General features: G+C 56.0%; 1 protein-coding gene and 1 pseudogene across 18 annotated transcripts in view; both read left to right on the top strand.

Annotated features, from left to right (window-relative positions):
- PAPLN (papilin, proteoglycan like sulfated glycoprotein) overlaps positions 1–24696 on the top strand; it is a 39973-nt gene that overhangs the window by 11047 nt on the left and 4230 nt on the right. For 4 of the 18 annotated variants that reach the window (XM_084969678.1, XM_084969679.1, XM_084969680.1 and 1 more), the window contains exons 6-26: positions 662–792; positions 1559–1682; positions 2195–2275; positions 2379–2551; positions 2677–2800; positions 3357–3483; positions 4476–4683; positions 5173–5355; positions 5629–5770; positions 13998–14078; positions 14245–14500; positions 15509–15629; positions 15989–16127; positions 17221–17698; positions 18490–18621; positions 18734–18858; positions 19144–19270; positions 19875–20012; positions 20961–21088; positions 21194–21302; positions 23266–23432. In XM_084969678.1, the coding sequence (XP_084825804.1) occupies positions 662–792; positions 1559–1682; positions 2195–2275; positions 2379–2551; positions 2677–2800; positions 3357–3483; positions 4476–4683; positions 5173–5355; positions 5629–5770; positions 13998–14078; positions 14245–14500; positions 15509–15629; positions 15989–16127; positions 17221–17698; positions 18490–18621; positions 18734–18858; positions 19144–19270; positions 19875–20012; positions 20961–21088; positions 21194–21302; positions 23266–23432 (3294 nt within the window). Of the gene's footprint in view, positions 1–661; positions 793–1558; positions 1683–2194; positions 2276–2378; positions 2552–2676; positions 2801–3356; positions 3484–3861; positions 3928–4475; positions 4684–5172; positions 5356–5628; positions 5771–13997; positions 14079–14244; positions 14501–15508; positions 15630–15988; positions 16128–17220; positions 17699–18489; positions 18622–18733; positions 18859–19143; positions 19271–19874; positions 20013–20960; positions 21089–21193; positions 21303–23265; positions 23433–24696 lie in introns of all 18 variants that reach the window. The other 14 variants (XM_084969676.1, XM_084969674.1, XM_084969675.1 and 11 more) reach the window with 7 other exon arrangements.
- LOC146401844 (single-stranded DNA-binding protein, mitochondrial pseudogene) lies at positions 8134–8933 on the top strand (annotated as a pseudogene).

Below are 24696 nucleotides of genomic sequence, written 5' to 3' on the forward strand. Positions count from 1 at the left end.
ATGTTACTGTCTAGTCTTCATAATCATAGTTTTTAAAAATTTTTTTTCATAATCATAGTTTTTAATGGTGCAGTAGTACAGTCAATATATGTAATATTCTAGTGATAGTAATTAAAGAGTAGCTGATTATTGACCTTTGGATTGTTAAAATGCTGAGATAGACTGCTTCAAGTGTCTAGTTCTTTCTTTTTCTTCTTTTTTTTTTTTTAGGGCCACACCTGTGGCATACAGAGGTGCCCAGGCTAGGGGTCCAGTCAGAGCTGTAGCTGGTAACCTTCGCCACAGCCACAGACACGCCAGATCCAAGCTGCATCTGCAACCTCCACCACAGCTCACGGCAACACCGAATCCTTACCCCACTGAGTGAGGCCAGGGATCCAACCCACAACCTCATGTTCCTAATTGGATTTACTTCTGCTGAGCCACGACAGGAACTCCTAGTTTTTTCTTATTCTGGAATTTTTTTTTTTCCAACTTGATTCCCAAGATGCAGCAGTTGCATGGAGCATCCCTTCTCCCTGGGATGGGGGCGGGTTGCTCTAGGCCTTTCTCTCCCAGCCACGTGTGTGCTTCTGACCGCTGCCTGCGCCTCACTGTTGCTGGGATGGGCCTTGAACCTTGCACGGCCTCCCTCTCAACTTTCCCCTCTTGCCTGCTGCAGCCCCAAACAAATGTGAACTGAACTGCATTCCCAAGGGGGAGAGCTTCTACTATAAGCACAGGGAGGCTGTCGTAGACGGGACACCCTGTGAGCCTGGCAAAAGGGACATCTGTGTGGATGGCAGCTGCCGGGTGAGTTGTAACCGTTCCCCCGCCTCCACCCCAGCTGGCTTGGGGCTTATGGCAGGATGTCCCCCTGTCCCACTCCAGCAGGCCCAGCGGCCCTTGTGACCTTGGTGGCTCTTCTGGTGCCTTGCATCGCAGATAACCTCACGACCCTCTTACCTTTGCCCTTTGAAAACTCTAGCCCCACGATGAAGGAACCCTCTGGGTGGCCAGTTATAGAAACCCAACTACAACTACTAATTTAATGAAAATTAAAAAAAACTGCTAAGGGATAGGCTGGTTGGCTGCAGCTGCCTGGAAGATGCTGTTGGAAACGTCTCTCTCCTCGCCTCCTAGTTTTCCTCTCTGGGTCAGCTTAGGGTCAGGCTGGTTCTTCTGATGAGGTGTGAAGATGGCCCAGCAGCTCCTGGCTTTGGTTGTCCCAGCCTGGCAACCCCCTGGGACAGGGCGCCCTATTCCCAGGAGTTCCAGTGACCTGCGGTTGCCTCTGGTTTGTCCTGGCCTGGGGCTCCCCTGTACGCTTTGAGCAAAGCATATGACCCACTGATTGGCCCAAAGCCATTGCTGGGAAGCTGTGTTCGAACCCTGCAGGAGATAGGTAGCTTCCAAAGGAAAACAAGGGGTTACTGCTAGAGGAGGGGACACAGGTGCCAAGCCACAGGCCACATCCAGGGTTGACTCGGCCCCCATGGCCAGTGACTGGTTACTGCGCCTCCGGGACCTGGCGGAGCTGTGACTCCCTCTGGTCTCTCCCTTCATGTCCGCCTGGCAGGTTGTCGGCTGTGACCACAACCTGGACTCGTCAAAGCAGGAGGACAAGTGTCTGCAGTGTGGGGGTGATGGCACCACCTGCTACCCCGTCACAGGTGTCTTTGATGCCAATGACCTCAGCAGAGGTATGGGTCCCCCCAGGGTCCACAGACAGCTGAGACAAGGATCTGTTGCGGGCCCCTTCCTTGCCTGTCTCCCATGCTGGCTGGGTGGCTCTCAGGGTGCCGAGAGGGTCTGACCTGGCACTCAGGTCCTGCCTGAGAGGCCTGAGGTCCTGCCTCAGGGTGGAGGCCAAACCCTTGCCCAGGAGCCGGTGGGCCCACGCTAGCGAGGATATCTGTCCACTTTCCCAGGGACCACCTGGATGCCTCCGTATCCCTTCCCCCACCATCCCCATTGTCCCCATCGCCCCCTTCTGTCCCCTCCCCCCCTCCCAGTTTGGGTGCCAGAGCCTGCCCGCTCCTCTGGCCTTTGTAAAGCTGTTTCCCCTTCAGGAACTCCCTTTCCCAATCCCCCAGCTCTGCCAGGGTCCCACCTGTCCTTCCCTGACCACCTCTGTGCTGCCGGGCACTGAGCCTGTCCTCAGGGCCAGCGCCTGCCTGTGGCCATGGTCCCAGAGGGTCTCTGCCCCCCTCAGGCTACAACCAGATCCTCATAGTTCCCATGGGGGCCACCAGCATCCGCATCGAGGAGGCGGCTGCCAGCAGGAATTTCCTGGGTGAGGACACACTGTGGGGCAAGGCTTGGCTGTGGCAGGGAGGCGGGTCCAGCCCTGGCAGCTGACCAGGGCACAGCTGACCAGGGTGCTGGCCCCTGCGTAGCGGTGAAGAGCGTGCATGGTGACTACTACCTCAACGGGCACTGGACCATCGAGGGCGCCCGGGCCCTGCCCGTGGCCAGCACCGTCCTGCACTATGAGCGGGGAGCTGAGGGGGACCTGGTGCCTGAGCGGCTCCATGCCCGCGGCCCCACCTCGGAGCCCCTGGTCATTGAGGTGAGCGGGGCAGGTGGGAGAGGGCCTCTGGGATGAGTGGGGGCCTGGAGAGGAGCAGGGAGAGTGGGGGAGCAGGGAGAGCCCCCCCCCCGGCCTAAGGCCTCACTGGGGACCCTCCTGCACAGCTCATCAGCCAGGAGCCCAACCCCGGTGTCCGCTTTGAGTACCACCTGCCCCTGAGCGCTCCCCGGCCCGGCTTCAGCTGGAGCCACGGCTCCTGGGGTGACTGCAGCGCCGAGTGTGGTGGAGGTGAGGGCAGTAGCCCAAGGGAGGGGGTGGGGGGTGAGGGTGGGACGTGGACAAGTAGATGAGACATGTGCATGTCATGGAGGTCACCTTGGGGAAACCCAGGGGTCGGGGGGCTCTAGGAAGGGCCCTCAGTCTAAGCTAAGAGAACCAGAGGGCCTCTCTCGGGAGTAGCATCTCACAGGAGTCGGTATTCCTTTGGCAGGAGGGCTGGGCCTGGAGCCAAGGATCAGGTATCTGAGCGGGGCTCCATCACCCACAGATAAAACTCTCCAGAGCCTCTGTTTCCTCATCTGTCAATTGAGATGATGGCACTCACCCCAGGGGGTCCTTTGAGGCTTAATCAAGGTGATACGTGCAGAGCTCCCAGTGGCCTAGTGGTTTAAGGATCTGGTGTTATCACTGCTGTGGTGCCAGGTTTGATCCCTGGCCCGGGAACTTCCACATGCCAAGGGCGTGGCCAAAAAAAAAAAAAAAAGGATGACCCTTGGGATGGCCCAGCAAAGGCACTTTGCAAATGCTGCCTGACCGGCTGCCCGCTGTGGTCGGGCCTCTGCAGGTCACCAGACTCGCCTGGTGTTCTGCACCATTGACAACGAGGCCTATCCTGACCACATGTGCCAGCACCAGCCACGGCCAGCTGACCGCCGCCCCTGCAGCCCTCAGCCCTGCCCACACACCAAGCGGTGAGGCCCATGCCAGCCCCTGTGCCCATGCGGGACCCAAGCTCTTGAGTGGGAAGGGAGTAGGGGTGCCTAGGCTGCTTTGGGTGTTGAGCAGAGGTTGGGGAGGGGCTCCACACAGCTGTGGCTGGAGTTGCGGGGGGCAGCTGTCAGCAGGGGGGGCAATGGGGTGGTGTAAGCATGAGACCCTGGGCTGTTCCGTCCATCGTTGTGAGCCCACGCAGTGCCCAGAATGTCCAGGCTGGTGGCCAGAGGGTTGGGGAGGTACCGGAGGCCCCATTTGTCTGAGCCAGCAGGGGGCTTGGCAGATGCCAAGGAGTGGACCAGGGCTTGGGCCAAGGGGCCCGAGGGCATCGGCAATGCCTTTGTTCATGCACAAAGGACCTCTTACCTGCACCGGCCCAGAGTGTGGCACCTTGCTGGGGCCCAGCGTGTGTGCGGGAACAGGTAATCCACGGGCCACAGGCTCCCTGCAGGGTCGTGCAGTCCTTCCACCCCTTGGCCCTGGTGGCAGCTGGTCTCTCGGGATGGTGGTGGTCTTGGCTTTGCATGTGCGGTAAGGATGCCCTTTCTTCCGGGTCCTTGGGTCCCAGGGCCAGGCAAGGCTGCTCTATCCATCGGTGAGCACAGCCCCTCGGGGAGATGCCTCCCAACTAAGGTCAGATTCAGAGCAGTTGGCGTCTGGCTGGGGGGTGACAGGGGACCTGAAGAGGAGGAGAAAGGCAGGTTGCAGGTGAGGACAGGAAGGCTGAGAGGGAGGCAGCCAGGCCCTGTTGTGTAGGGACCAGCTCATGGTGGTGGGAATGGGCAAGCAGGGCTGGACTTGGCCTTTGTGCAGGGCTCTTTGCCCCTCATCTGTGCGGCCTGAAGCTCAGAGAATGGGCCAGGTGGAAGTCCCCCACTCTGCTCCTGTGTGCGAGAGCTGGGGCCCCCTCGGGCCTGGTCCCTGGTGCCTGCTGCCGGGCCAGCCTCACGGCACTTCCACTCCCTGCCAGCTGGAAGACAGGGCCCTGGACGCCCTGCTCAGCCTCCTGTGGGGGTGGCTCCCAGTCCCGCTCTGTCTTCTGCATCTCATCTGACGGGGCCGGCGTTCAGGAGGCCACGGAGGATGCTGAGTGTGCAGGCCTGCCTGGGAAGCCCCCTACCACGCAGGCCTGCAACATGCAGCGCTGCGCAGTCTGGAGAACGGAGCCCTGGGGAGAGGTGAGGCCCCCGCTGGGCCGGGACCAGGCAGGGGCGGGTTGGAAGTCAAGAGCTGGTCCTGGACCCAGGTAGCAGCCGCAGGGCAGGGCTGGGAGGCTTGTCCTCCAGGGATCCTGGGAGGAAAGTGACCCCCACCGTATCATCTTGGGAGCCAAGGCTGGGGCTGGGAGCAGAGTCTTGAATCCTGCTCTAGGGCTCCTCCTGCTCTAGGGTCCCAGACAGGGTAGGAAAAAAGCCCAGCACTTTGGGGACGAGGGAAGAGAGGCTTCTGGTCCCTGCTTCCAGCACCTACAAATGTTGCAGTTGCAAGTGAGGGAATTTGGAAAACGCCCCTCAGCCTCGTGTCCGCAGCCATGGTTCAGGCCATGTGACCTCAGCCTCCTTGGGCCTGGGAACCGGACATGTCATGCCAGGCTCGAGGGCCTTCAGCTGTCCTGCCCAGCCTGGCTCCCGTGGGCTAGGCCCGTGCTGACAGCCTGATCCTTACAGTGCTCTGTCAGCTGCGGTGCCGGGGTCCGGAGGCGGAGTGTCACCTGCCAGGGTGACGAGGGGTCTCTGCTCCATGCCACAGAATGCTCCTTGGGGGACCGTCCCCCCCTCACTGAGCCCTGTGTGCGTGACGACTGTCCCCCTCTCAGTGACCAGGCCTGGCATGTAGGCGCCTGGGGTCTAGTGAGTACTTCCCTGCCCCCACCCGCACCCCCACCCCCACCCCCACCCCACCCCACCCCACCCCACCCCACCTCATTCCTGCTGCCCAATCCTGGTCCCTTGGGGCTCTGACAGGAGACTGCACGTGGGCCCGTCCCTGGTCTGACGTGCAGTACCAGGCATCTTCCCCCTTCCTCCCTGCCTTGTGGGTGCCCCCCCCACCAACCCCAGCCTCAGGGTCTCTGTCCCTATGCCGGCGTGTTCTCTCTTCTCTCTCCCCCCTGGGGGCCCCAGTGCTCCCAGAGCTGCAGCTCGGGCACTCGGAGGCGCCAGGTCGTCTGCGCCACAGGGCCGCCCAGCCACTGCAGGAGCCTGCAGTCGTCGAAGCCTGCGGATGTGGAGCCCTGTAACACGCAGCCCTGCCATCTTCCTCCAGGTAAGGACGGGAGGGGCGGGGCAGAGCCTGGCCCCACCTCCTTTCCTGCTGTAAACCTGGCCAGCACTTCCTGCCTCTGGGTCTTTGCCTGTGCTGTGTCAGCCGCCTGGAAACGCTTCTGGCACCTAGGTGTGTGAAGCCTTTGCCACCCACACGGTCCAGCGTGAGGCACCCTCCCCAGCCAGCCCTGTCTTCCTGGCAGAGGAAGGTCCCTACGCCACCCCCACCCCACCCCTGTAGTTCACAGTAACTGCTGTCACTCAGGTTGATTTCTTTCTGCTTCACTGGTTGTATATGGCTTGATAGGCTTACTTGCTATAAGCTTCTTGAGAGCCAGGTCCCCACCTCCTCCTTGCCATTTCTGTCCTCCAGCCCTAGAACTTAGCTAGCCGGTGGTGTAGGTACTCAGTGTTTGTTGAATGACTGGGTGATTGAGTGCAGAGCTGGAGGTGGAAAGACTCCTCACATATTGCCTCTGGCTCTGTCTCCCCGCCCCCGCCCCTCACTCCTGTCCCGGCTGGGAGAGGTGTGGAGAGCACAGAGGCCAGAGACTTACTTGGTGAGAGGATGTGTTACTGAGGGAAGGTGTGGGTCGGGGCTGAGTTCGAGGGGTGGGTGGTCGAGGGTGGCCTTCTGATGCTGCAGAGGCGTGTTTGGCCCTGATGTGCCAATGATGGGGGTTGGGGGAAGGATTCCAGTGTGGGCATGTGGCAAGGCAGCCAGGAACCAGTGGCCTGGAGTCAACAGCTAACCTGGCTTTAAATCTCCACTCCACTGCTGATGGGTGGTGTGGCCCTGGGCACGCGTCTCTCCTCTCTGACCCTCTGTCTGCCCATCTGTACCATGGGGTTAATGAGACCGACTTTCCAGGCTTGTGGTGACCTCTTTCTTGGCCCAGGCCCTGAACACAGAGTACTCGATAAGCAGAGGGTGGGTAGCAGGGGTGGGGAAGCCCTGTGGGGCCCTGGGCTGGCTTCCTGGGCTTCCGAAATAGGCCCTGGCCCTTGGGGTGTGCGAGCAGCAGGATGCTTGGGTTCTTACAAGTCCAGCTCCTTGGAGCCACTCAGTATCCCAGGGCCCTGGGCACCTTCCTGGAGGAGGCGGCTCTGAGCCTGGCCCAGAGAGGCCTTTGCATAGGTAGAAAGGAAGGAAACAACTTCAGGCCAGGCTGAGTTGTAAAAGAAATAACCTTCAAAATAATGTATGTTCTTTGTGGGAAATTTGGAGAAATTAGAAAAAGTGTGTGTGTGTGTGTGTATAGAGACTTAAATTGCCCTTGATCCCATCTGTTATTGGGACAAATCTTTAATATACTTCTTGTATGCAAGATTTTGTATTTGCTTTTGAACATTTTCGTCTCAATTTCTCAGGCCTCCACAGAAGTCCATGGTAGGTGAGAATTTAGAATTTAGGTGGCTTTTGCTGTTTTGGGTACAGTAACTAGTGCCACAGTGCTTCCCGGCAAATGGGAGAAGGACTCGAGGGTCCAGAGAGGCGGCCCCTGAGGGGTGGGTGTTTGAGTGGACCCACCGGACAGCTCTGCTTCCTCCTCCTTCTAGACTCTAGAGCAGAGCTCACCAATAGACAGGGCAAGCCCTATATGTCCCTTAAAATTTTCTAAGAATTACATTTGAAGAAGTAAAAAGGAGTTCCCGTTGTGGCATAGCGAAAATGAATCTAGCTGGTATCATGAAGACGCAGGTTCAATCCCTGGCCTCGCTCAGTGGATTGAAGGATCCAGCCTTGCTGTGAGCTGTGGTATAGGTGGCAGACTCAGCTCAAATCTGGAGTTGCTGTGGCGCAGGCTAGCAGCTACAGCTCTGATTCAAGCCCTAGCCTGGGAGCCTCTATACGCCATGGGCGTGGCCATAAAAAGCAAAATAAATAAATGAAAAGAAACAAGTGAATTTATATATTTAATAATGTTTTATTTAACTCAAAATATTTCAACCTAAAATTGATATAAAAATTATTGGATATTTTACATTCTTTTTTCACAGTAACTAGTACAGATTTTTATTTATTTATTTATAGGGCCACACCCAAGGCATGTGGAGGTTCCCAGGCTAGGGGTCGAATCGGAGCGATAGCCGCCTACACCACAGCCAACTAGGGATCCAAGCCTCATCTACAACCTACAGCACAGCTCACAGCAACGCCTGATCCTTAACCCACTGAGCGAGGCCAGAGTTCGAACCTGCCACCTCATGGACACTAGTCTGGCTCGATACTGCTCAGCCACGATGGAAACTTCCTTCACAAGATTTTTTTTAAGTGAAATCTTCACCATCCAATGTATTGTTTATACTTAACGGTTTATTGAAAGTTATGCATAGGTTACCTAGGTGTGCAGACGGCCCTGCATGGCGTTGGAGGGGGTGCTGAGTCGGGGCCCGGCTCTGCTCACTGACGAGCAGGACTCTGCAGTGTCATCCCGCCTCCCAGGCCCTTTACCTTGTGCCCTGGGAGCGTCACCTTGGAGAAAGGGCATCCGCATGGTCAGGGGAAAAGACTGAAGATTAGATTGTAAGAAAAGAAAATAGACGTCACATTTTGAAGACGTGTATTTCAGGCGCTTCATCCGTTTGTAAGACCTGCATCCGAAGGAGCTGGCAGGTTGCTTCTTGAAAGATCTCTGAATCGTGTGCAATTACTTGGTCGAGTAGGTCAGGACCCTGTCATGTGGCAGGTGGAAGCGAAAAACCCCATCACAATAGTCTCTCCAGCAGCAAATGAGCTGCGGTGAGCAGGGGAAAATGAAGCATACCAAGTGGGGGATGTCAGTCAAAAGCCAGCAGGGCCCTGAATTTCAGTTCTCCGGCCAGGCCTCCGAGACGTGGCATATCAGTGTGTGCAAAAAGGTCCTTGAGTTTACAGGGAACGGACAGGAGGGCTGTGGTGACTACATGCATAAAAATAATGCGAGACGACAAGCAACAGCAGTTATAGCTGAGAGCATTCTGTTTCTGAGCGACCAGGTGAAAGGGAAGGCACAGAATGGACGGTTCTTCTTGGGCCATGGTTTGCTACAGTCCCATTTCCAAATCATGATTTCTAAGGACAAGAATTAAAACACTCTTCTGTAAGATGGGTGATGTTTTTCCTGAGGTCGCTCCCCCTCTCCTTGTTGAGTCATGAACCTTGGTAATAACTCCTGCTACAGTCAGTGTTCTCTACCTCTTTGTTCTTTAAGGGATGGTTTCTGTGTACAAGTGTACAAAACGGTGAACTTTCAGCTTCATCTGTGTTATGGCAAAAGGATGAATTTCCTTTGGGGAGACGCTTGTTTTTTGTGAACATTTCTGTTATAGGATCGATTTAGATATTCAGTGTTTATTATTATTATTTGTTGTCTTTTCTCTGCCCTCATCCGCGGCATATGGAGGTTCCCAGGCTAGGGGTCTAATCAGAGCTGTAGCCACCGGCCTACGCTAGAGCCACAGCAACGCAGGATCCAAGCTGCGTCTGCCACCTACACCACAGCTCACGGCAACGCCGGATCGTTAACCCACTGAGTGAGGCCAGGGATCGAACCCACAACCTCATGGTTCCTAGTCGGATTCATTTCCGCTGCGCCACGACGGGAACTCCTCAGTGTTTATTATTGAGCATTGCTGTATGTCAGGTTGTAAGTACTGATTTCCTTATCTGTTTGGTTTATAGGTTAGACTAGACTAGATCATTTATTCTATGGACTAGATTGCCTCATCTTTATTACCTGAAGACGAGGTAGTCTTCTTTGTGCACTGTATCTTGATCAGTGTTTGGCACAGAGTAGGTAATACTTGTTGACACAAGCATGATCCCAGTGGGATATTAAGCCTTACCCCTAACTGAAGGGGCTTGCTGAACAGTGGTTAGTATCTAACCTAAGTAGCTTCAAGACTAACTTACCTTCTTCACATACTTTGTTTCTGGACAGTTTTCCCAGTACCATTTATGAATAGTTTACCAGCAGTAAAGACCTAAAGTATACCTAGGAATGAAGTAGTTCATCTCCAAGTGATGACACAAGGGCTCTGGTTTTATTTACTTTTTTCATTTTTATTTTTTTGTCTTTTCTTGAGCTGCTCCCACGGCATATGGAGGTTCCCAGGCTAGGGGTCTAATCAGAGCTGTAGCCACCGGCCTACGCCAGAGCCACAGCAACGCGGGATCTGAGCCGCGTCTGCAACCTACACCACAGCTCACGGCAACGCTGGATCCTTACCCCACTGAGCAAGGCCAGGGATCGAACCAGCAATCTCATGGTTCCTAGTCGGATTCATTAACCACTGCGCCACGACAGGAACTCCAGGGCTCTGGTTTTAGTAGTTCCCTTTTATTTTTCTGTGATCTCTTGATGTACATGTTGTGTACACTTGTATACACACAATTACCTTTTTTACAAGATTTTGGAAATTGCGGAGTATTTATACTTTATTAATAACGATTACATAAAATACCCCAAAATATAAACTTAAATGTATAATTTACGTCAGTTCAGACGCTAAAATGTCATTGGGGTACTTGATCCTGATTTGGATGTCATCAAGTACACAGTTGAAAAAGTAGGTGCTTCTACCCAAGTTGTTCCAGACATACTGAGGTGTTTTCCAGTATATAAATCAAGTGTCAGTGTTTAAAATGAATTCTAACTCAGTACAATTTAAAATTCAGTTTCTCGGTCGCTCTGGCCACATTTCAATGCTCAGTGACTGTGAGACCAGTAGGGTTCCAGGACTGGCCCTTGGCCCTGCTTAGGGTTGGCGATGGGTCTCTCTGGGAGGGGGTGCTTTTAGGGCTGGGGCAACGCCAAGGGCCTTGGGCCTGCGGTTACTGATTAAATTTGACTAGTAGGCCCAGGGGAGCCTTTAGAAAGTTGTGGAGCTAGAAGTGACACCATGAAAGATGTTGACAATTTGACACCTGCCTAGGGTTCAGGCTGAAGTGGAGACAGTTGGGAAGCAGCAGCCTTGTGGGGAACAGGTGGGGAGCAGGCTGCAGAAATCAAGCTCCAGGGGGAGTGATGGGATGGAGGCCCAAGGTCTGGCCCAGCAGAGCCTGAAAAGATGGCAGAGAAGAGGCAGGTGGGCCTGGCAGGATGGTGCCTTTCAGGGCAACAGAGGGACAGCAGGAATTCTCAGGCTGGCTGGGGACTGTGCATGCAGGGCCGAGTGGGGCGAGATTTTGAATCAGCCTTGTGTGAGGTTTTGTCCCAGGTGGGACAGGCAACAAAGTGCAAACAAAGGTTTACTGCATATCTGCTAGAGTTTTCCAACCCCAAATTCTTATTTTTTTTTTTTTATGGTCATATATCCAAGGTATTTTTTTTTTAATTTTTATTATTTTTTTAAATAATTTTTTTTATTTTCCCACTGTACAGCAAGGGGGTCAGGTTATCCTTACATGTATACATTACAATTACATTTTTTCCCCCACCCTTTGTTCTGTTGCAACATGAGTATCTAGACAAAGTTCTCAATGCTATTCAGCAGGATCTCCTCAAATTCTTATTTTTAAAGTACCCCCTTGGAGACTGGCAAGATGTAGTCCATATGGGAATGGAATTTTCACTTTTTTTTTTTTTTTCTTTTTAGGGCCGAACTGGAGGCATATGGAGATTCCCAGGCTAGGGGTCAAATTGGAGCTACAGCTGCTGGCCTACACCACAGCCGCAGCCACATTAGATCCAAGCCGCATCTGCGATCTATACCATAGGTCACAGCAATGCTGGATCCTTAACCCACTGAGCAAGGCCAGGGATTGAACCCGCAACCTCATGGTTCCTAGTTGGATTTGTTTCTGCTGTGCCATGATGGGAACTCCAAAATTCTTATTTTTTATAACTTGATTCTACCATAGTATATGATTATTGTGGAAAATTTGAAAAACACTAACAAATAGAAGGAAGGGACCCCCCCCCCTTCTCTAGCAAAACACACACGAAGCACTCAAACTTTTGCTGTGAGCGTCTTGGGGGTATCCTGCTAATATTCTTTCGGGTATCATCTAAAACAAAATCCTGTTGTCCTAATTTTCTCTACTCAGCCTTTTGCATTTTTTTCTAACATAATGAAAAATCTAAGAACTCTGCTTTTTGTTTTCTTTAGGGCCGCACCTGTGGCATATGGAGGTTCCCAGGCCTAGGGGTCAAATCAGAGCTGCAGCTGCTGGCCTGTATCGCAGCCACAGCAACACCAGATCTGAATGGCAACTTGCAGCAAGGCCAGGTCCTTCACCCACTGCGTGAGGCTAGGGATCGAACCCACATCCTCACAGACACTGTGTCTGGTTCTTAACCCACCAAGCCACCACTGAAAGTCCTTTCTAAGAACTTCATGGAGGTGGTTAAATACCATACACCATAAAATCCACCCATTCCAATGGTGCAGTTTCTGATTTTTTTTTAAGTAAACTTACCAGGTTGGACAATAAGATGATGAGAAATTTTAATCATACAGGAAAGTTGAAGAACTGTGTAGTGAGCAGGCTTGTGTGGCCAACTTAAATATTTTGTTTTATTTGCTTTTTCATCATCTATCTCTTTTGTTTTTATGATGGGGTTTTTTTTTCTTGAGCTGAAATAATACCGTTAATGAACCATTTTAGAGTGTACACCGTGCCATTATTTGATGTGTTCATGGTGTTGTACAGCCAGCTCTGCTCTAGTTTCAGAAATTTTCATCACCCTATAAAAGCACCCTGTATCTGCTCGTAATCACTCCCCATTAATCCCCGTCCCTGTTAACCTGACCTGCTCCGTGATCTCTGTGGCTTTGCCAGCACTGGGTGTATCATATGCAAGCAACAGCAGCCCTTTCACACCTGGCTTCTTTCACTTAGCAGAATGTTTTTGAGGTTCATCCGAGTTGTGGCATCCATCAGGACTGCATTCCTTCTGTGGCTAAATCACGTGCAGTTATATGGATGAACTGCAGTTTGTTTATGCATTCATCTGTTTGATGGGTATTTGGGTTTTTTCCACCTTTGGGCTCTAATGAATAACGCTGCTGGGGACATGTACGTATAAGTTTCCATGTGGGTGTGTGTATTCCATTCTCTTGTGTTATGTAATTAGAAGTGGAATTGCTGAATTCCCGTTGTGGCGCAGGGGAAACGAATCTGACTAGGAACCATGAGGTTGCGGGTTCGATCCCTGGCCTCTCTCAGTGGGTTAAGGATCCGCGTTGCTGTGAGCTCTGGTGTAGGTCCCAGATGTGGCTCGGATCTGGTGTTGCTGTGGATGTGGTGTAGGCCAGTGGCTGAAGCTCCTATTCGACCCCTAGCCTGGGAACCTCCATATGCCACAAGCGGGGCCCTAAAAGGAAAAGGGAAAAAAAAAGTGGAATTGCCGGGCTGTGTGCTAACTCTGTTTAACTTTTGGAGGAAGTGCCCGGCTGTTTTCACAGTGGCTGCCCCACTTTACATCCTCCCCAGCAGTGCAGGAGGTTCCGGTCTGTCCACATCCCACCAGTGCTTTGCTATTTCAGTCTTTCTGATTAGAGCCACCCTGGTGCAAGCGGAGGGGTGTCTCCTCGTGGCTCTGATTTGCGTCTCCTTAATGACCGATGATGGAGAACATCTGTTCACGTGCTTGCTGGCCACCTGTAGGTTGTCTTTGGAGAAGCATATGTTGAAGTTCTTTGCCCGTTTTATTTTTATATTTTTATTTTATCTTTTTGTCTTTTCTAGGGCCACACCCGCGGCATATGGAGGTTCCCAGGCTAGGGGTCGAATAGGAGCTTCAGCCGCCGGCCTACACCACCGCCACAGCAACAGCAACACCAGATCCAAGCCGCATCTGCCACCTACACCACAGCTCACGGCAACACGGATCCTTAACCCATTGAGCGAGGCCAGGGATCGAACCCACAACCTCATGGTTCCTAGTCGGATTTGTTAACCACTGAGCCACGACGGGAACTTCTCTTTGGCCATTTTAAAACTAGAGTATCTTTTCATCAATCTAATGAACACGTTTGGTGTATCATTTTTTGTTTATGTAGTTGGGATCACACATAAATGCTGGTTTTACGTGTGGCTTTTCTTTTTGCTGAACGTGTAATGTGAGCATTTTTGAAGACTCTTTTGCAACCCAGGAGGGGTGTTTATGAAAACACAAGTCTGTTCCTTTTCACTTCTGTGCTCCTGGCTCCCTCGGGGCCTGCCTGAGCAGTGGGGTGGGAGCCAGTGTTGGTGGGGGGTGGCCTTTGCTCTGCATCCTGACCGCCCCGGCTCCCTGCAGAGGTCCCCAGCATCCAGGATGCGCACACCAGCCCCAGGGACCCCTGGATGTCTCTGGGCCCTCGAGAGGCCCCCGCCTCAGGTGAGCAGCTGGCTGAGAGCCCCTGACCCTGGGCCCTGGAGAGGAGGTTGAGGGTGGGGTAAGTAGTTTGGGAGGGATGGAGAGAGGCAGGTCTGATGTGGACACAGAAGGAGGGGGAGGAGCCAGGTGGACCCATCCTGTGTCTTTTGCTTCCTCTTCTTTCTAGATTTCAGAGGCCAGAGGTGGGCACCCCGGGAGCAGCCGTCAGCTCGGGGTAACCCCAGAGGAGACCAGAGTCCACACCTGTTGGCCCGGGGCCCAGCCCCATCTCTGCAGCACCCCTCGTACCGGCAGCCCCTGTGGTCGGGCTCAGGGCCCCAGGACTGCAGACACAGCCCCCACGGGTGCTGCCCTGATGGCCACACCACGTCTCTTGGGCCGCAGTGGCAAGGCTGCCCTGGGGCCTCATGTCATCAGAGCAGGTGGGTGCCTCTGCCTCCTCACAGGTCAGAGAGGGAAGGTGTGTGTTGATGGCGGATGCCTGCTGGGTGGGGCAGCGTCACTGCCCAGAGAGGGCCGGGGGTGGGTTAGCAGAGCTCAGGAATGAGCCTCCAGGGGGTGTTGTCTCTGAGCTGCCCTCCTGGTGCAAAACTCAAGCCCTTGGCTTTCTCTCGCTGGGTTCCCTAACATGCCAAGTGAGGGCAAAACCCTTGCTTTCTCTGCAGAAGTCAACCTGTTGAGATGTAGCCTGAGGCTCTAGAAGGCACATGGGGTATGTTTCTAGCTTTCAGATCCAAGCCAGGCTCCCACTCCCTCAGGGACTTGGGTGCTAAGGGCCAGGATTCTGGGGCCAGCAGTCTGGGGGTGAACCCAGCTCAGCCACCTACCAGCTGTGTGCTGGGTGACTCGGGGCAAGTTGCTTAACCTCTCTGATCTTGGCTTCCTCTGCTGAGAATTGGGAATGATGACAGCCCCTGGCCGGGTTACTGTGAGGATGCAACAAATCACACGGTGCCAGTACCTAGAAAGTGCTTGGACACAGTCCTTCCCCTTCCTTCCCAGCTCCTGGTTGGTGGAGGTGAAAGAAGATGCGGTGGGCTCCTTTGACACCCTCTTCTGCCCCCTCTCCCAACTGTTGCCATTTTATCAAAACTCCCTGGGGACCTGGCTTTTGGGCAGGCTCAGGTGAATGCTCCCCTCCTTGGTTTTGTGGTAAAAGTGTGAGTTGAGGACTTGTCAGTCTTAGGGGTTCAGTTCTGCTCACTGTGTTCCCGTCGTCCTCCCTGGGAGTCCCTAAGTGGCCCAGGGACATAGCAGAGATGGAAATCCATGCAATGGCTCGCCATCCCTGCAGGGACACAGGTCTCCCACTCGGACCCTCACTCGGGGAGCCCCAGAGCCTGCATCCTGGGATGCTGGAAGCTCAGGGCCCCAGGTAGGGTGGGGGTCAGGGCGGGTGGTGAGGGGAGGGCTCTGTGATCTCTCTCTAGGTTTGGGTGCTGCCCTGACGGGGTGTCTGTGGCTGAGGGGCCCCATCAAGCTGGCTGCTCGAGGTCTTATGGACGTGACAACACCGGGAGCAGGCCAGGGTCAAGAGCAGTGGCTTCCACAGTGAGTGTCTGGTCCCAGGAGGGGCAGGAGTCCAGGCCCCAGTCTGGTCAGTGCCCCCGTGACCCAGGCTCTTTGCAGCTTTGGCCTTGGAGGAAGGAGGTTCCCTGAAGCCTGCTGGCCTGGGCCATCTCTGGAGGGTACAGGGCTGCAGTGACAGGCCTGGGCTGGGGCTGTGGGGTTTGTCTGACATTCTCCTGGCCCCCGAAGGGCCCCTGCCGGGGTTATGTCCCATGGGTTCACAGTCCTGTCGCTCTCTCTTCCTGCCACCCACCCCACCTCCCATGCCCATCCCCGGCAGCCTGGAGCCCCCATCGAGCCAGACCTATTTCCAGCTTCCCAACCCTGAGCCTCTTCCCCAGGCCCCCAAAGCCCGCCAGCCCCAGGCCCAGCAGAATGAGCCCAGTGAGTGTCGGGCTTCCCAGTTCGGCTGTTGCTATGACAATGTGGCCTCTGCGGCCGGCCCTCTTGGGGAAGGCTGTGTGGGCCAGCCCAGCTACGGTGAGTGGATGCCCCCACTGTCCTACCTGGTGGGTGGGCTCTTGTCGCACTGTGCCCTGCGCCCCACCCAGAGCCAAAGCCCTTCCTATTGCATCAGTTATTGGTCATGTTTTCCACAAATATTTATTGATCACCTATTAGGTACCAGGCCAGAGAACAGTGCCAGCTTATTCTCGGGTCCAACAGTCTGTGGCCACCTGGCTGCTTGTGGGAGCTGGGGGAGGGTTGTCAGTGGTGATCTGTGGAGAAGGAAAAGGAAGGTCTGTCATGCCCCTGGGGCTCAGCCCCCTCCAGAGGCAGGGCGGTCAGTGCTGGAGGGAGGGCTTTGAGGTGGGAGCACGGGGTGCAACAGGGACCATCATGGGGTCAGTCAAGCGGGGTGGGCTGGTGGGCTGAGTCTGCGGGAGGCTGAGCACCTGGATGGGCTTTAAACAGTGGCCAGTCGTGCTTACGTCTGGATATGGAGAAGCTGTTCCGGGGAGGAGGGACTTTTTAATGACAGCACCTATGGCAGGGATTGAATCTGAGCCACAGCTGTGGCATTGCCGGCTCTTTTAACCCACTTTGCCTGGCCGGGGATCAAACCCACACCTCAGCAATGATCTGAGTTGCTGCAGTGGGATTCTTAATCCACTGTGCCACAGTGGGAACTCTAGGAGGGTTATTATTACAGGCAGGCTGCGAACTAGAGAAGGTTTAGAAGCTGGTAAAGGGCCCTGGGCATCTTGGCAGGACTCTGGGGGCTCAGGGTGGGTCCTGATCATGAGCTAAGTACAGTAAGGTTTAGCCCTGGGCTTGCTCTTTGTCTGTGTGTAAGGGGCCTGGGTCAGGTGGGGAAGGGGCATGCGGGGGCCAGTCTAGGGAGCTCACTGCCCTGACTCTCTGGAGGTGGACGGGGCTGGTTCTGGAGGCTGCTGAGGTCCTAGCCCGGGGCAGGTCTGGGCAGTGAGCAGACTTCATCCCCCAGGCTGGTCAGGAGTCAGGGCAGGGATGTAGGCATGTAAGCTGGGAAGGGGCTTTGTTCCTAAGTCCTGGGCAGCATTTACAGCTTCATTGCTGGGCCCTAAGACCCACATCTTCCCTGCCCCCTCAGCATACCCTGTGCGGTGCCTGCTGCCCAGCGCCCACGGCTCCTGCACAGACTGGGCTGCCCGCTGGTACTTCATTGCCTCTGTGGGCCAGTGTAATCGGTTCTGGTACGGCGGCTGCCATGGCAACGCCAATAACTTCGCCTCGGAGGAGGCGTGCATGAATAGCTGCCGAGGACCTCAGCATGGACCCCGCCGATCTGGGCCTGGGGCCTCTGGCCAGAGCATCCACAGAGATGGCGGTGGCAGTGGTCCTGGGGGCCAGCAGGAGGCCGGCCGGCATGGGACGGGGCCCAAGGTCCAAAGGAAGCCCTTGCCTTCTGGTGGCCCCTGGTGGCGAGACCGAGAATCGGGGCTGGGGGCCGTGGACCACAGACAGGCCTTTGGAGAATGGCACCAGGGCCAGGAGCTTGGGCCCAGTGCCCCCGGACTGGGCAGCGACACAAGACGACACGTGCCACCTTCCCACAGCAACTCCTACAGGTGAGGCCCACCTTCCCCAGGTGGGACTGGGGACCAGGACCCAGGCCAGGGACTGAGCCTGTTGGAGCTAAAACCCTGAGGTCAGCTGGGCCTCTCTCCCCAGCCCTAACCTGGACTCTTCTAAACATCCCAGCCGGGAGGGCCTTGTTCCGGTCACTCTGCAGATGGGGAAGCTCAGCTTCAGAGACATGAGGCTGGCCCAGGGCTGGGCAGTCCGTGGAGGGTGGTGCCTGGATCCCGCATCCGATCTTGCTGGCACAGCCCAGAGCCTGCCTAGTTGGAAAAGCTTATGGGCTTCATGACCTTTGACAAGTCATGCAACTTCTTGAAGCCTCAGTTTCTTGACCTTTAAAATGGGTGATATGATCTCTCAGGTTTAGTGTGGGTCCCTTTTGTTGTTACTGTTGTGACTATGTCATATTAATGAGAGACTTGGGAAGATTAAAAACAAAATAAGTGAAACAAAAATTTGAATTCCAAAGGGATCAGGCATGTGTTTAGTCCCTGACATGAAGCTGGCGTGGCTGTCTCTCCCCCATCTCCGTGCCCCGGGCTCTGTGCCTACACCACACTGTCGCAGGAATAGGCTGGGGTAGCACTGCCCCGAGGTGTGGCGCAGGGAGGCCGGATTCCTGAGTCCATGGACTTTGGGAGCTTGGCTTCCTGTGGGACCCTTGGCCCTGCACGTGCCCATGATGAGATGGGCACCAAGCTTTCTGTGTGGGACACAAGGCTGGAGGGCTGGTCCCTGGTCCTGGCACTCGTGCAGACCCTCCCTCCTGCCTTGCCAGGATTGCCCTGGTGGGCTCGGAGTCCTCCCTGGTGCAGGCAGCCCTGGGGCAGGTGGTGCGGCTCTTCTGCCCTGATGACACCTCCTTGGACACCAGGTGGCAGAAGGATGGGCGGCCTGTCTCCTCTGACAGGTGGGTGTAGCCTGCTCTCCCAGAGGATCTCCTGGGATGGAGGGTGAGTGCGGGCGATGGGCTGACTGTAGCTCCCAGGAGCCCGGAGCTCAAGCCCCCTCCCTTCGTTCAGGCACAAGTTGCAGCCTGATGGCTCCCTGGTCATCAGCCCCCTGCGGGCGGAGGATGCTGGCATCTACAGCTGTGGCAGCACCAGGCCAGACCGTGACTCTGGGAAGATCCGGCTTCGCATCACAGGTCTCTGTCCCCACCGAAGCCCAGTGGGATCATGTGGGCCCCAGGGTGTGGGTCCTGGCCAGGAGGGTCTGAGCCAGGGTGGCCCCACACTGAAGGGTTAGGGTGCTCCCTTGGGCCAAGGCATCCTGGTGGCAGGGACCACGTGCTCCGGTTGGGCTGGGCCGGGGCTCTTGCCCCTTGTGGCCCTCATTTCTCCACAGGGCCCCTGCTGGCCTCATGGCCCACCCCTCCTTCCACCCCCCTTTCCCCACAGCTCACCCCTTGCTTCTCCTGGCCTCATGACAGGGGATGACATGGCCGTGCTGTCTGAGGCTGAGACAAGGCACTTCCCTCAGACGAGGGACCCCAGCCTGGAGGGGGATGCTGGGAGCCTGGGGGCCGTCTCCTCCTCGCACCCACAGCCCACGACCAGGTAACAGTGCGCAGGGCTCTCCTGCTCTCAGCCACCGCCCCCACCCCTGAGGCCCAGGGGTCAGGGAGGCCGTCTTGTGGAGGGGGGGTGGTCTCCAGGCCAGTGCGTGCTGTGCACGCTTGCTGGCCCCTGCTTGGGGCTCTGCAAGGCGAGGACTAGAGAAATACGGCTCCCTGAGCTCGGTCTCTTGAGGAGGAAGGAGACCCCTGCCCAACCTCAGGCGGTGAGGTCGGAGCAGGTGCGTGGGCCAGGCCTCAGGAGCTAAGGGAGCTGAAGAAGGGCCATTTACAGAGGGGATGCAGGAGGCTGGAGGTGCCCAAGTCAAGGACCTAGTGGTAGATGTGCAGGGCAGGGAGGGGATGGTTGGAGATTCCAGGGGTGAGGGAAGACGAGAAAGCTGGAGGTGGCTTTTAGACTTGGCCCCAGATAGTTACCGATGATGGCATCCCAGCCGGAACAAAGGGGTGATGTCAGGAAGCTGAATCTGGCCGGAGAGGAAGAAGGGGCCTATGAGGCTGCGCAGAGGTCTTGTCTCCAGGCATGACGGGTGTGGGGGAGGCAGTGGCAAGGACCCCCTCATGGCTGTGGGGTGTCTGTCCTACAGGCTGCGTCTGGATCGGAACCAGCCTCGGGTAGTGGATGCCCATCCAGGCCAGCGGACTCGGCTGACCTGTCGCGCTGAGGGCTTCCCACCTGCAGCCATTGAGTGGCAGAGAGACGGGCAGCCCCTTTCTTCTCCCAGGTTTGTTCAGCTCCTCTCCTCCCCACTGTCCTGCCTCCAGCCTCACCCCACCCCTCACATGGTTGGTGACATTAGCCAGCACTTGCTCTACTCTGATGGGAAAACAGTGAACAAGAGACTGAACTGTATCTCCCTCTATTTCCAGTAGACTCACGTTCAGCTTTCGCTCACACACACAAAAAGGGGGGTGGTGGATTTTATTAACCCTTAAAAAAAAGTTTATATATTATGGCAAAAAAAGGAACCTGAACTTAATGCCACCCATTGGGAGAGGGAGCTTCAGGCATCTCCTCTGGTCAGTTCTGAGCAAGGCTCCAGGGTGTCTTGAGCGATGGGATTGCTGGGTGTAGGGCTCCATGGACACAAAATGTTTGGGTCTCTGGGCCTTTCCAGAGGGTGGATGGTGCACACAAGTAAGAGGCCAGCAACAAAGGTGACGGCTGAGGGAGGAAAGGAGACAGACACATTTCTAGCTGTAATCATAAGAGCTGACATTTATTGAGCCTGTACTGAGGATTGAGGCTTGTTCTGCAGAAGAGCCACACTGAGGCAGCTACTACTTTATCCCCATTTGGCACACACAGAAGCTTAACACTATGCAGCTCCTAAGTGGCAGAACCAGGACTGAGCCTAGTAAACAAGTGTAGCAAAAACTAGAAACTCAAGGAGTTCCCTGGTGGCTCAGTGGGTTAAGGATCTGGTGTTGTCACTACTGAGGTGTGGATTCCATCCCTGGCCTGGGAACTTCCATGTGCTGTGGGTGCAGCCAAAGTAAAGAAGGCATCTTCCCAAGCATGCCCACAGGTGGAGGGCCTGAAGGCCCAAGACTGACCCCAATGACCAACAGGGACAGCTCAGCCTCTCATCAGGGCAGGGGAGACCCTGACCATCCCCTGCCCCTTGCTGGGCGCCTTGGGATGGAGCCACCTGACTGTGCTTGGTTCCCAGACACCAAGTGCAGCCCGATGGCTCTCTGGTCATCAGCCATGTGGCTGTGGAAGACGGCGGCTTCTACACCTGTGTCGCATTCAATGGGCAGGACCGAGACCAGCGTTGGGTCCAGCTCAGAGTTCTGGGTAAGGCGGCAGTCCCGAGTGGGAGGGCAAGTGTGGCCAGTGGCCCTGAGGTCCGATGGGGCGGGATTAGCAGAGTGGTTGATGGTGCCTCCTCCTTGGGCCCAGGGGAGCTGACCATCACAGGCCTGCCCTCTACGATGACGGTGCCAGAAGGTGACACGGCCAGGCTGCTGTGTGTGGTGGCAGGAGAAAGTGTGAACATCAGATGGTCCAGGTAAGGGTCTGTTCCCGGCAGTTTGCCTCCAGGCCACTGAGGTTGTACAGCCCGAACAGAGATGGTCCACCTTTCTGCAGGAGCTCACGGTCAACACCACCTTCATCCTACTCCCGCCAGGGAGGGGCTGCAGAACCCTCATCCGCAGCCATCCCTACCCCATGGGATGGCTCTCTTCTGCGCTGGTCGGGCTCCACCAGGGTGTCTCAACCTCAGCCCTGGTGACATTGCGGATCTGACAACTTTGGGTTGTTGGGTGCACTGCAGGACGTTTAGCGACATCCAGGCCATCTGTCCACTAGATGCCAGGAGCATGTCCTCCCACGTCATGGCAACAAAACATGTCTCCAGATGTGCCAAATGTCCCCTGGGTGACAAGGCTCTCTGCTGGGCTTGAGAACTGCTGGGACTCCTTGCAGCTTTGGGGACCTCAGTGGTCTTTTACCTCAAATCTGTGGTTTTTTGCCCCCTTCCTCCTTGCAATGTGTCAGGACTAGGCTGGGCTTTTTTGCCCCCTTCCTCCTTGCAATGTGTCAGGACTAGGCTGGGCTCTGGGGAATCCTGGGAGGCAGTGATCTGAGCCCTCCAGAAACTCCCAGGCAGGGGACGGGCCCATGTCCCCCAAGCCCCGGAGGAGGTTTGCCCTAAGCGTGTCTGTGCATAGAGGGCTGAGGCTGCTTCCCGTCTGGGAGAGTCAAGGAAGGGGTGGCCTTGCATCTGAGGGAAGGAAGGATATTCTCGATCCAGCCTCAAGGGTGAGGACTGGAGAGATGCTACCAGGGTGGGATGGAGGGAGGTGGCCGCCTCGGTGTGGCTTTGAAAGCGGGGGAAGCAGCGGGAGCCTCTGCTGCTTCTCAGCTGGTGCTGAGCCCCACCCTGACCAGGCCTGGGTCTGCCCGAGGCAGACATGTTCAGGACACCCCTCTTCAAGACAAACATAGAACCACTCTCCTCTGACCCGGGGTCCCCCCTGCAGAGCCCGGCCTCACAGCGCGTGGCCCCTCCTCAGCCCTCGTCCTGGGGCCTCACATCCAGCCCCCACCGTCCCACGCCTCCCGCGTCTCCTTCCTGCCTCCCTGGCCGCTGCGTCTGTTTCCCTGGCCCACTCCCCTCCTCACCCTTGTCCCCGACAGGCCGGTCTACTCGAGGACTGTCCCTGGGCCTCAGTTTGTCTTGCTCTGACTTCCCCTTGGACAGCCGCATAGACATGGAGTTTCTGGGACCCTCAGTGCTGAGACACTGCCTGGGTCCAGACCTCAAACCCGATGCCTCCTGGCATCTCACAGGCACCCCACCCCTCACCCCGGCCCTGGCTCCCCCTGGGGGGGAGGCCGCCACCATTGCCCAGGAAGCCAAGCTAGAAACCTGTTACCTTGGTTTCTTCTTCTCCCTGACCTGTGACCCTCGCTCCAGCGCCTCGTGGTGCCGCCTGTGTCGTCCTCCCGCCTGCGCTCAGGCAGCAGCCGGCCTCGGCCTCCAGGCTTCCGCTGCCCCGCCCAGACCAGTGAGCCTTTCCGAGTGCTTAGCTCACGTTCCTCCATCACCCCCAGGACCCGGTCCGGACTCCCACCCAGAGCTGAGCACGCTTCCTCCCTCACCCACTCTCCTGGCTCTGGCCGTGGCCTTCCTTCAAGCCCCCAAGTCCTCCCACCTCCCCGTCAGCCAGGCCTTGGCCAGCCGTCTTCCTCAGGAAACGTCCTTAAAAGACCTTTGCTGATGAGTGGGGCTCCTATGGGGAAAAGGGGCAAACCTGTAACCACTTAGATCAGTTGATGTGAGTTCACCTCACCTTTGCGCTATTTTGCTTTGACATTATTTTACCGCTTTGGTACCCAGGCCCCTTTCTTCCTTAAGGTGAGGGGCCATGAAGAGGGAGTCATTGGCTCTGGAATGGTCCTGGGTTCCCTCCTCTCCCTGGCCTTGGGAGGGCCAGCACAGCTTCCCAGCGTCCTCTCCCCTCTAGGAACGGGCTGCCGGTGTGGGCCGATGGCCACCGTGTCCACCAGTCCCCAGATGGCACACTGCTCATCCACAACCTGCAGGCCAGGGACGCGGGCTCCTACACATGCAGCGCCTACCGTGGAAACCAAGCTGTCAGCCGCAGCACCGAGGTGAAGGTGGTCCCGCCGGGTAAGTAAAGGCCTCTGCTTGCCCTTGAGAGCTGGCTGTGTGCCGCAGAGCACAGAGGTACAGGCTCTGCATCTGGGGAACTCTCATCCGTACCGTGCCTCACTCCGCCACTTGCTGGTTGTGTGACTTGGGCAAGCCAGTTGTCATGGGGCCTGAAATAGCCCTGGGAGAGAATTGCCAGGGCCTTCTTCCTGTGCTGGCCAGCCTGCAGCCAGGGCTGTAGCACACCAGAGCCTGTTACACGGAGGGTGTCAGTTCAGGCCTGGCTGCTTCCCGTCTGCTGGGCTGAGGGTGGAACTGGCCAGGCTTGAAGTCTGGTAGAAACGTCGCTTAGTGAGTGGGACTGACAATGGGCTTTTGGTCTGTGAGCTCCTTGAGACTGTGACTGTGGCTCACGTTCCGGGGCCCAGCCCAGTGCTCAGCCTCACCAGGGGCTCAGGTTCTCAGTGACTCAGTGCAGGTGTGCGTGAAGGCGTCCCCTTGGCAAGAGCGCCATCCTGCAGGGCGTCTAGCAAACAGACCGCTTGTCTACATACTTCCCAAACTCGTGAGACTTGAGACAGGCCAGGATGCAGACTTAGGTGAAAGAGAGCTGTGAGGAGGACCCAGATAGGCCTGTGGGTGATTAGCTATAGACATGCCTAGCCGGGAGGCCTGCTGTAATCAGAAACTTGGTTGCTGCTGAAGTCTGGTAGGGCTCCTGATGGAGTGGTGTGATGTGACCTGCCTCCGGGACACGACACTCACGGGCTCGGTCCGACCACCTTTCTCCCACCCCGTTGGATGAGTGTTGTTAATCTTTTTTTGGGGGGGGCACCCTTCTTGACTAGAGGCTGTCTCCCTCCCCTCTTTAACCGTGTTCGATCTGTTGATTGGGCTGCAGCTATCTGCTCTCACCCGTTTAAGCTTTTTGCAGTGTGTCACTGCTTGAGGCTGCCTCCCTGTGCCCTGTTCATGGTTTGGTGGTGTGTTGGAATCAGTGTTAGCGTCACTCTGGTGTAAGGGACATACTGCCACTGTGAGGATCTCTCAAGCTTTCTGCCTAAAAGCTTTTGGTGAGAAAGTATTGTAGGTAAAACATAAAGGGTCACTCACTTTTCTAGATGAGCAGGAATGAGGGAGGCTCTGGGGCCGGTTAAGTGCCCTTATTTTAGCCATGGTTACTACATCCCAGCTCCTTTTATCATCTCCATTTCAATGAGGAAACCAAGGCACGGAGAGCTAAGTGACAATTTGTCCAAAGTCCCCCAGCTGTTAGTGTGAG

This window comes from Sus scrofa, chromosome 7 (genome assembly GCF_054392235.1).
Source record: "Sus scrofa isolate SSC_HxYL_T2T_F1_AM1 chromosome 7, Sscrofa_HxYL_maternal_Yorkshire_Landrace_v2.0, whole genome shotgun sequence".
Classification (NCBI taxonomy): domain Eukaryota; kingdom Metazoa; phylum Chordata; class Mammalia; order Artiodactyla; family Suidae; genus Sus; species Sus scrofa.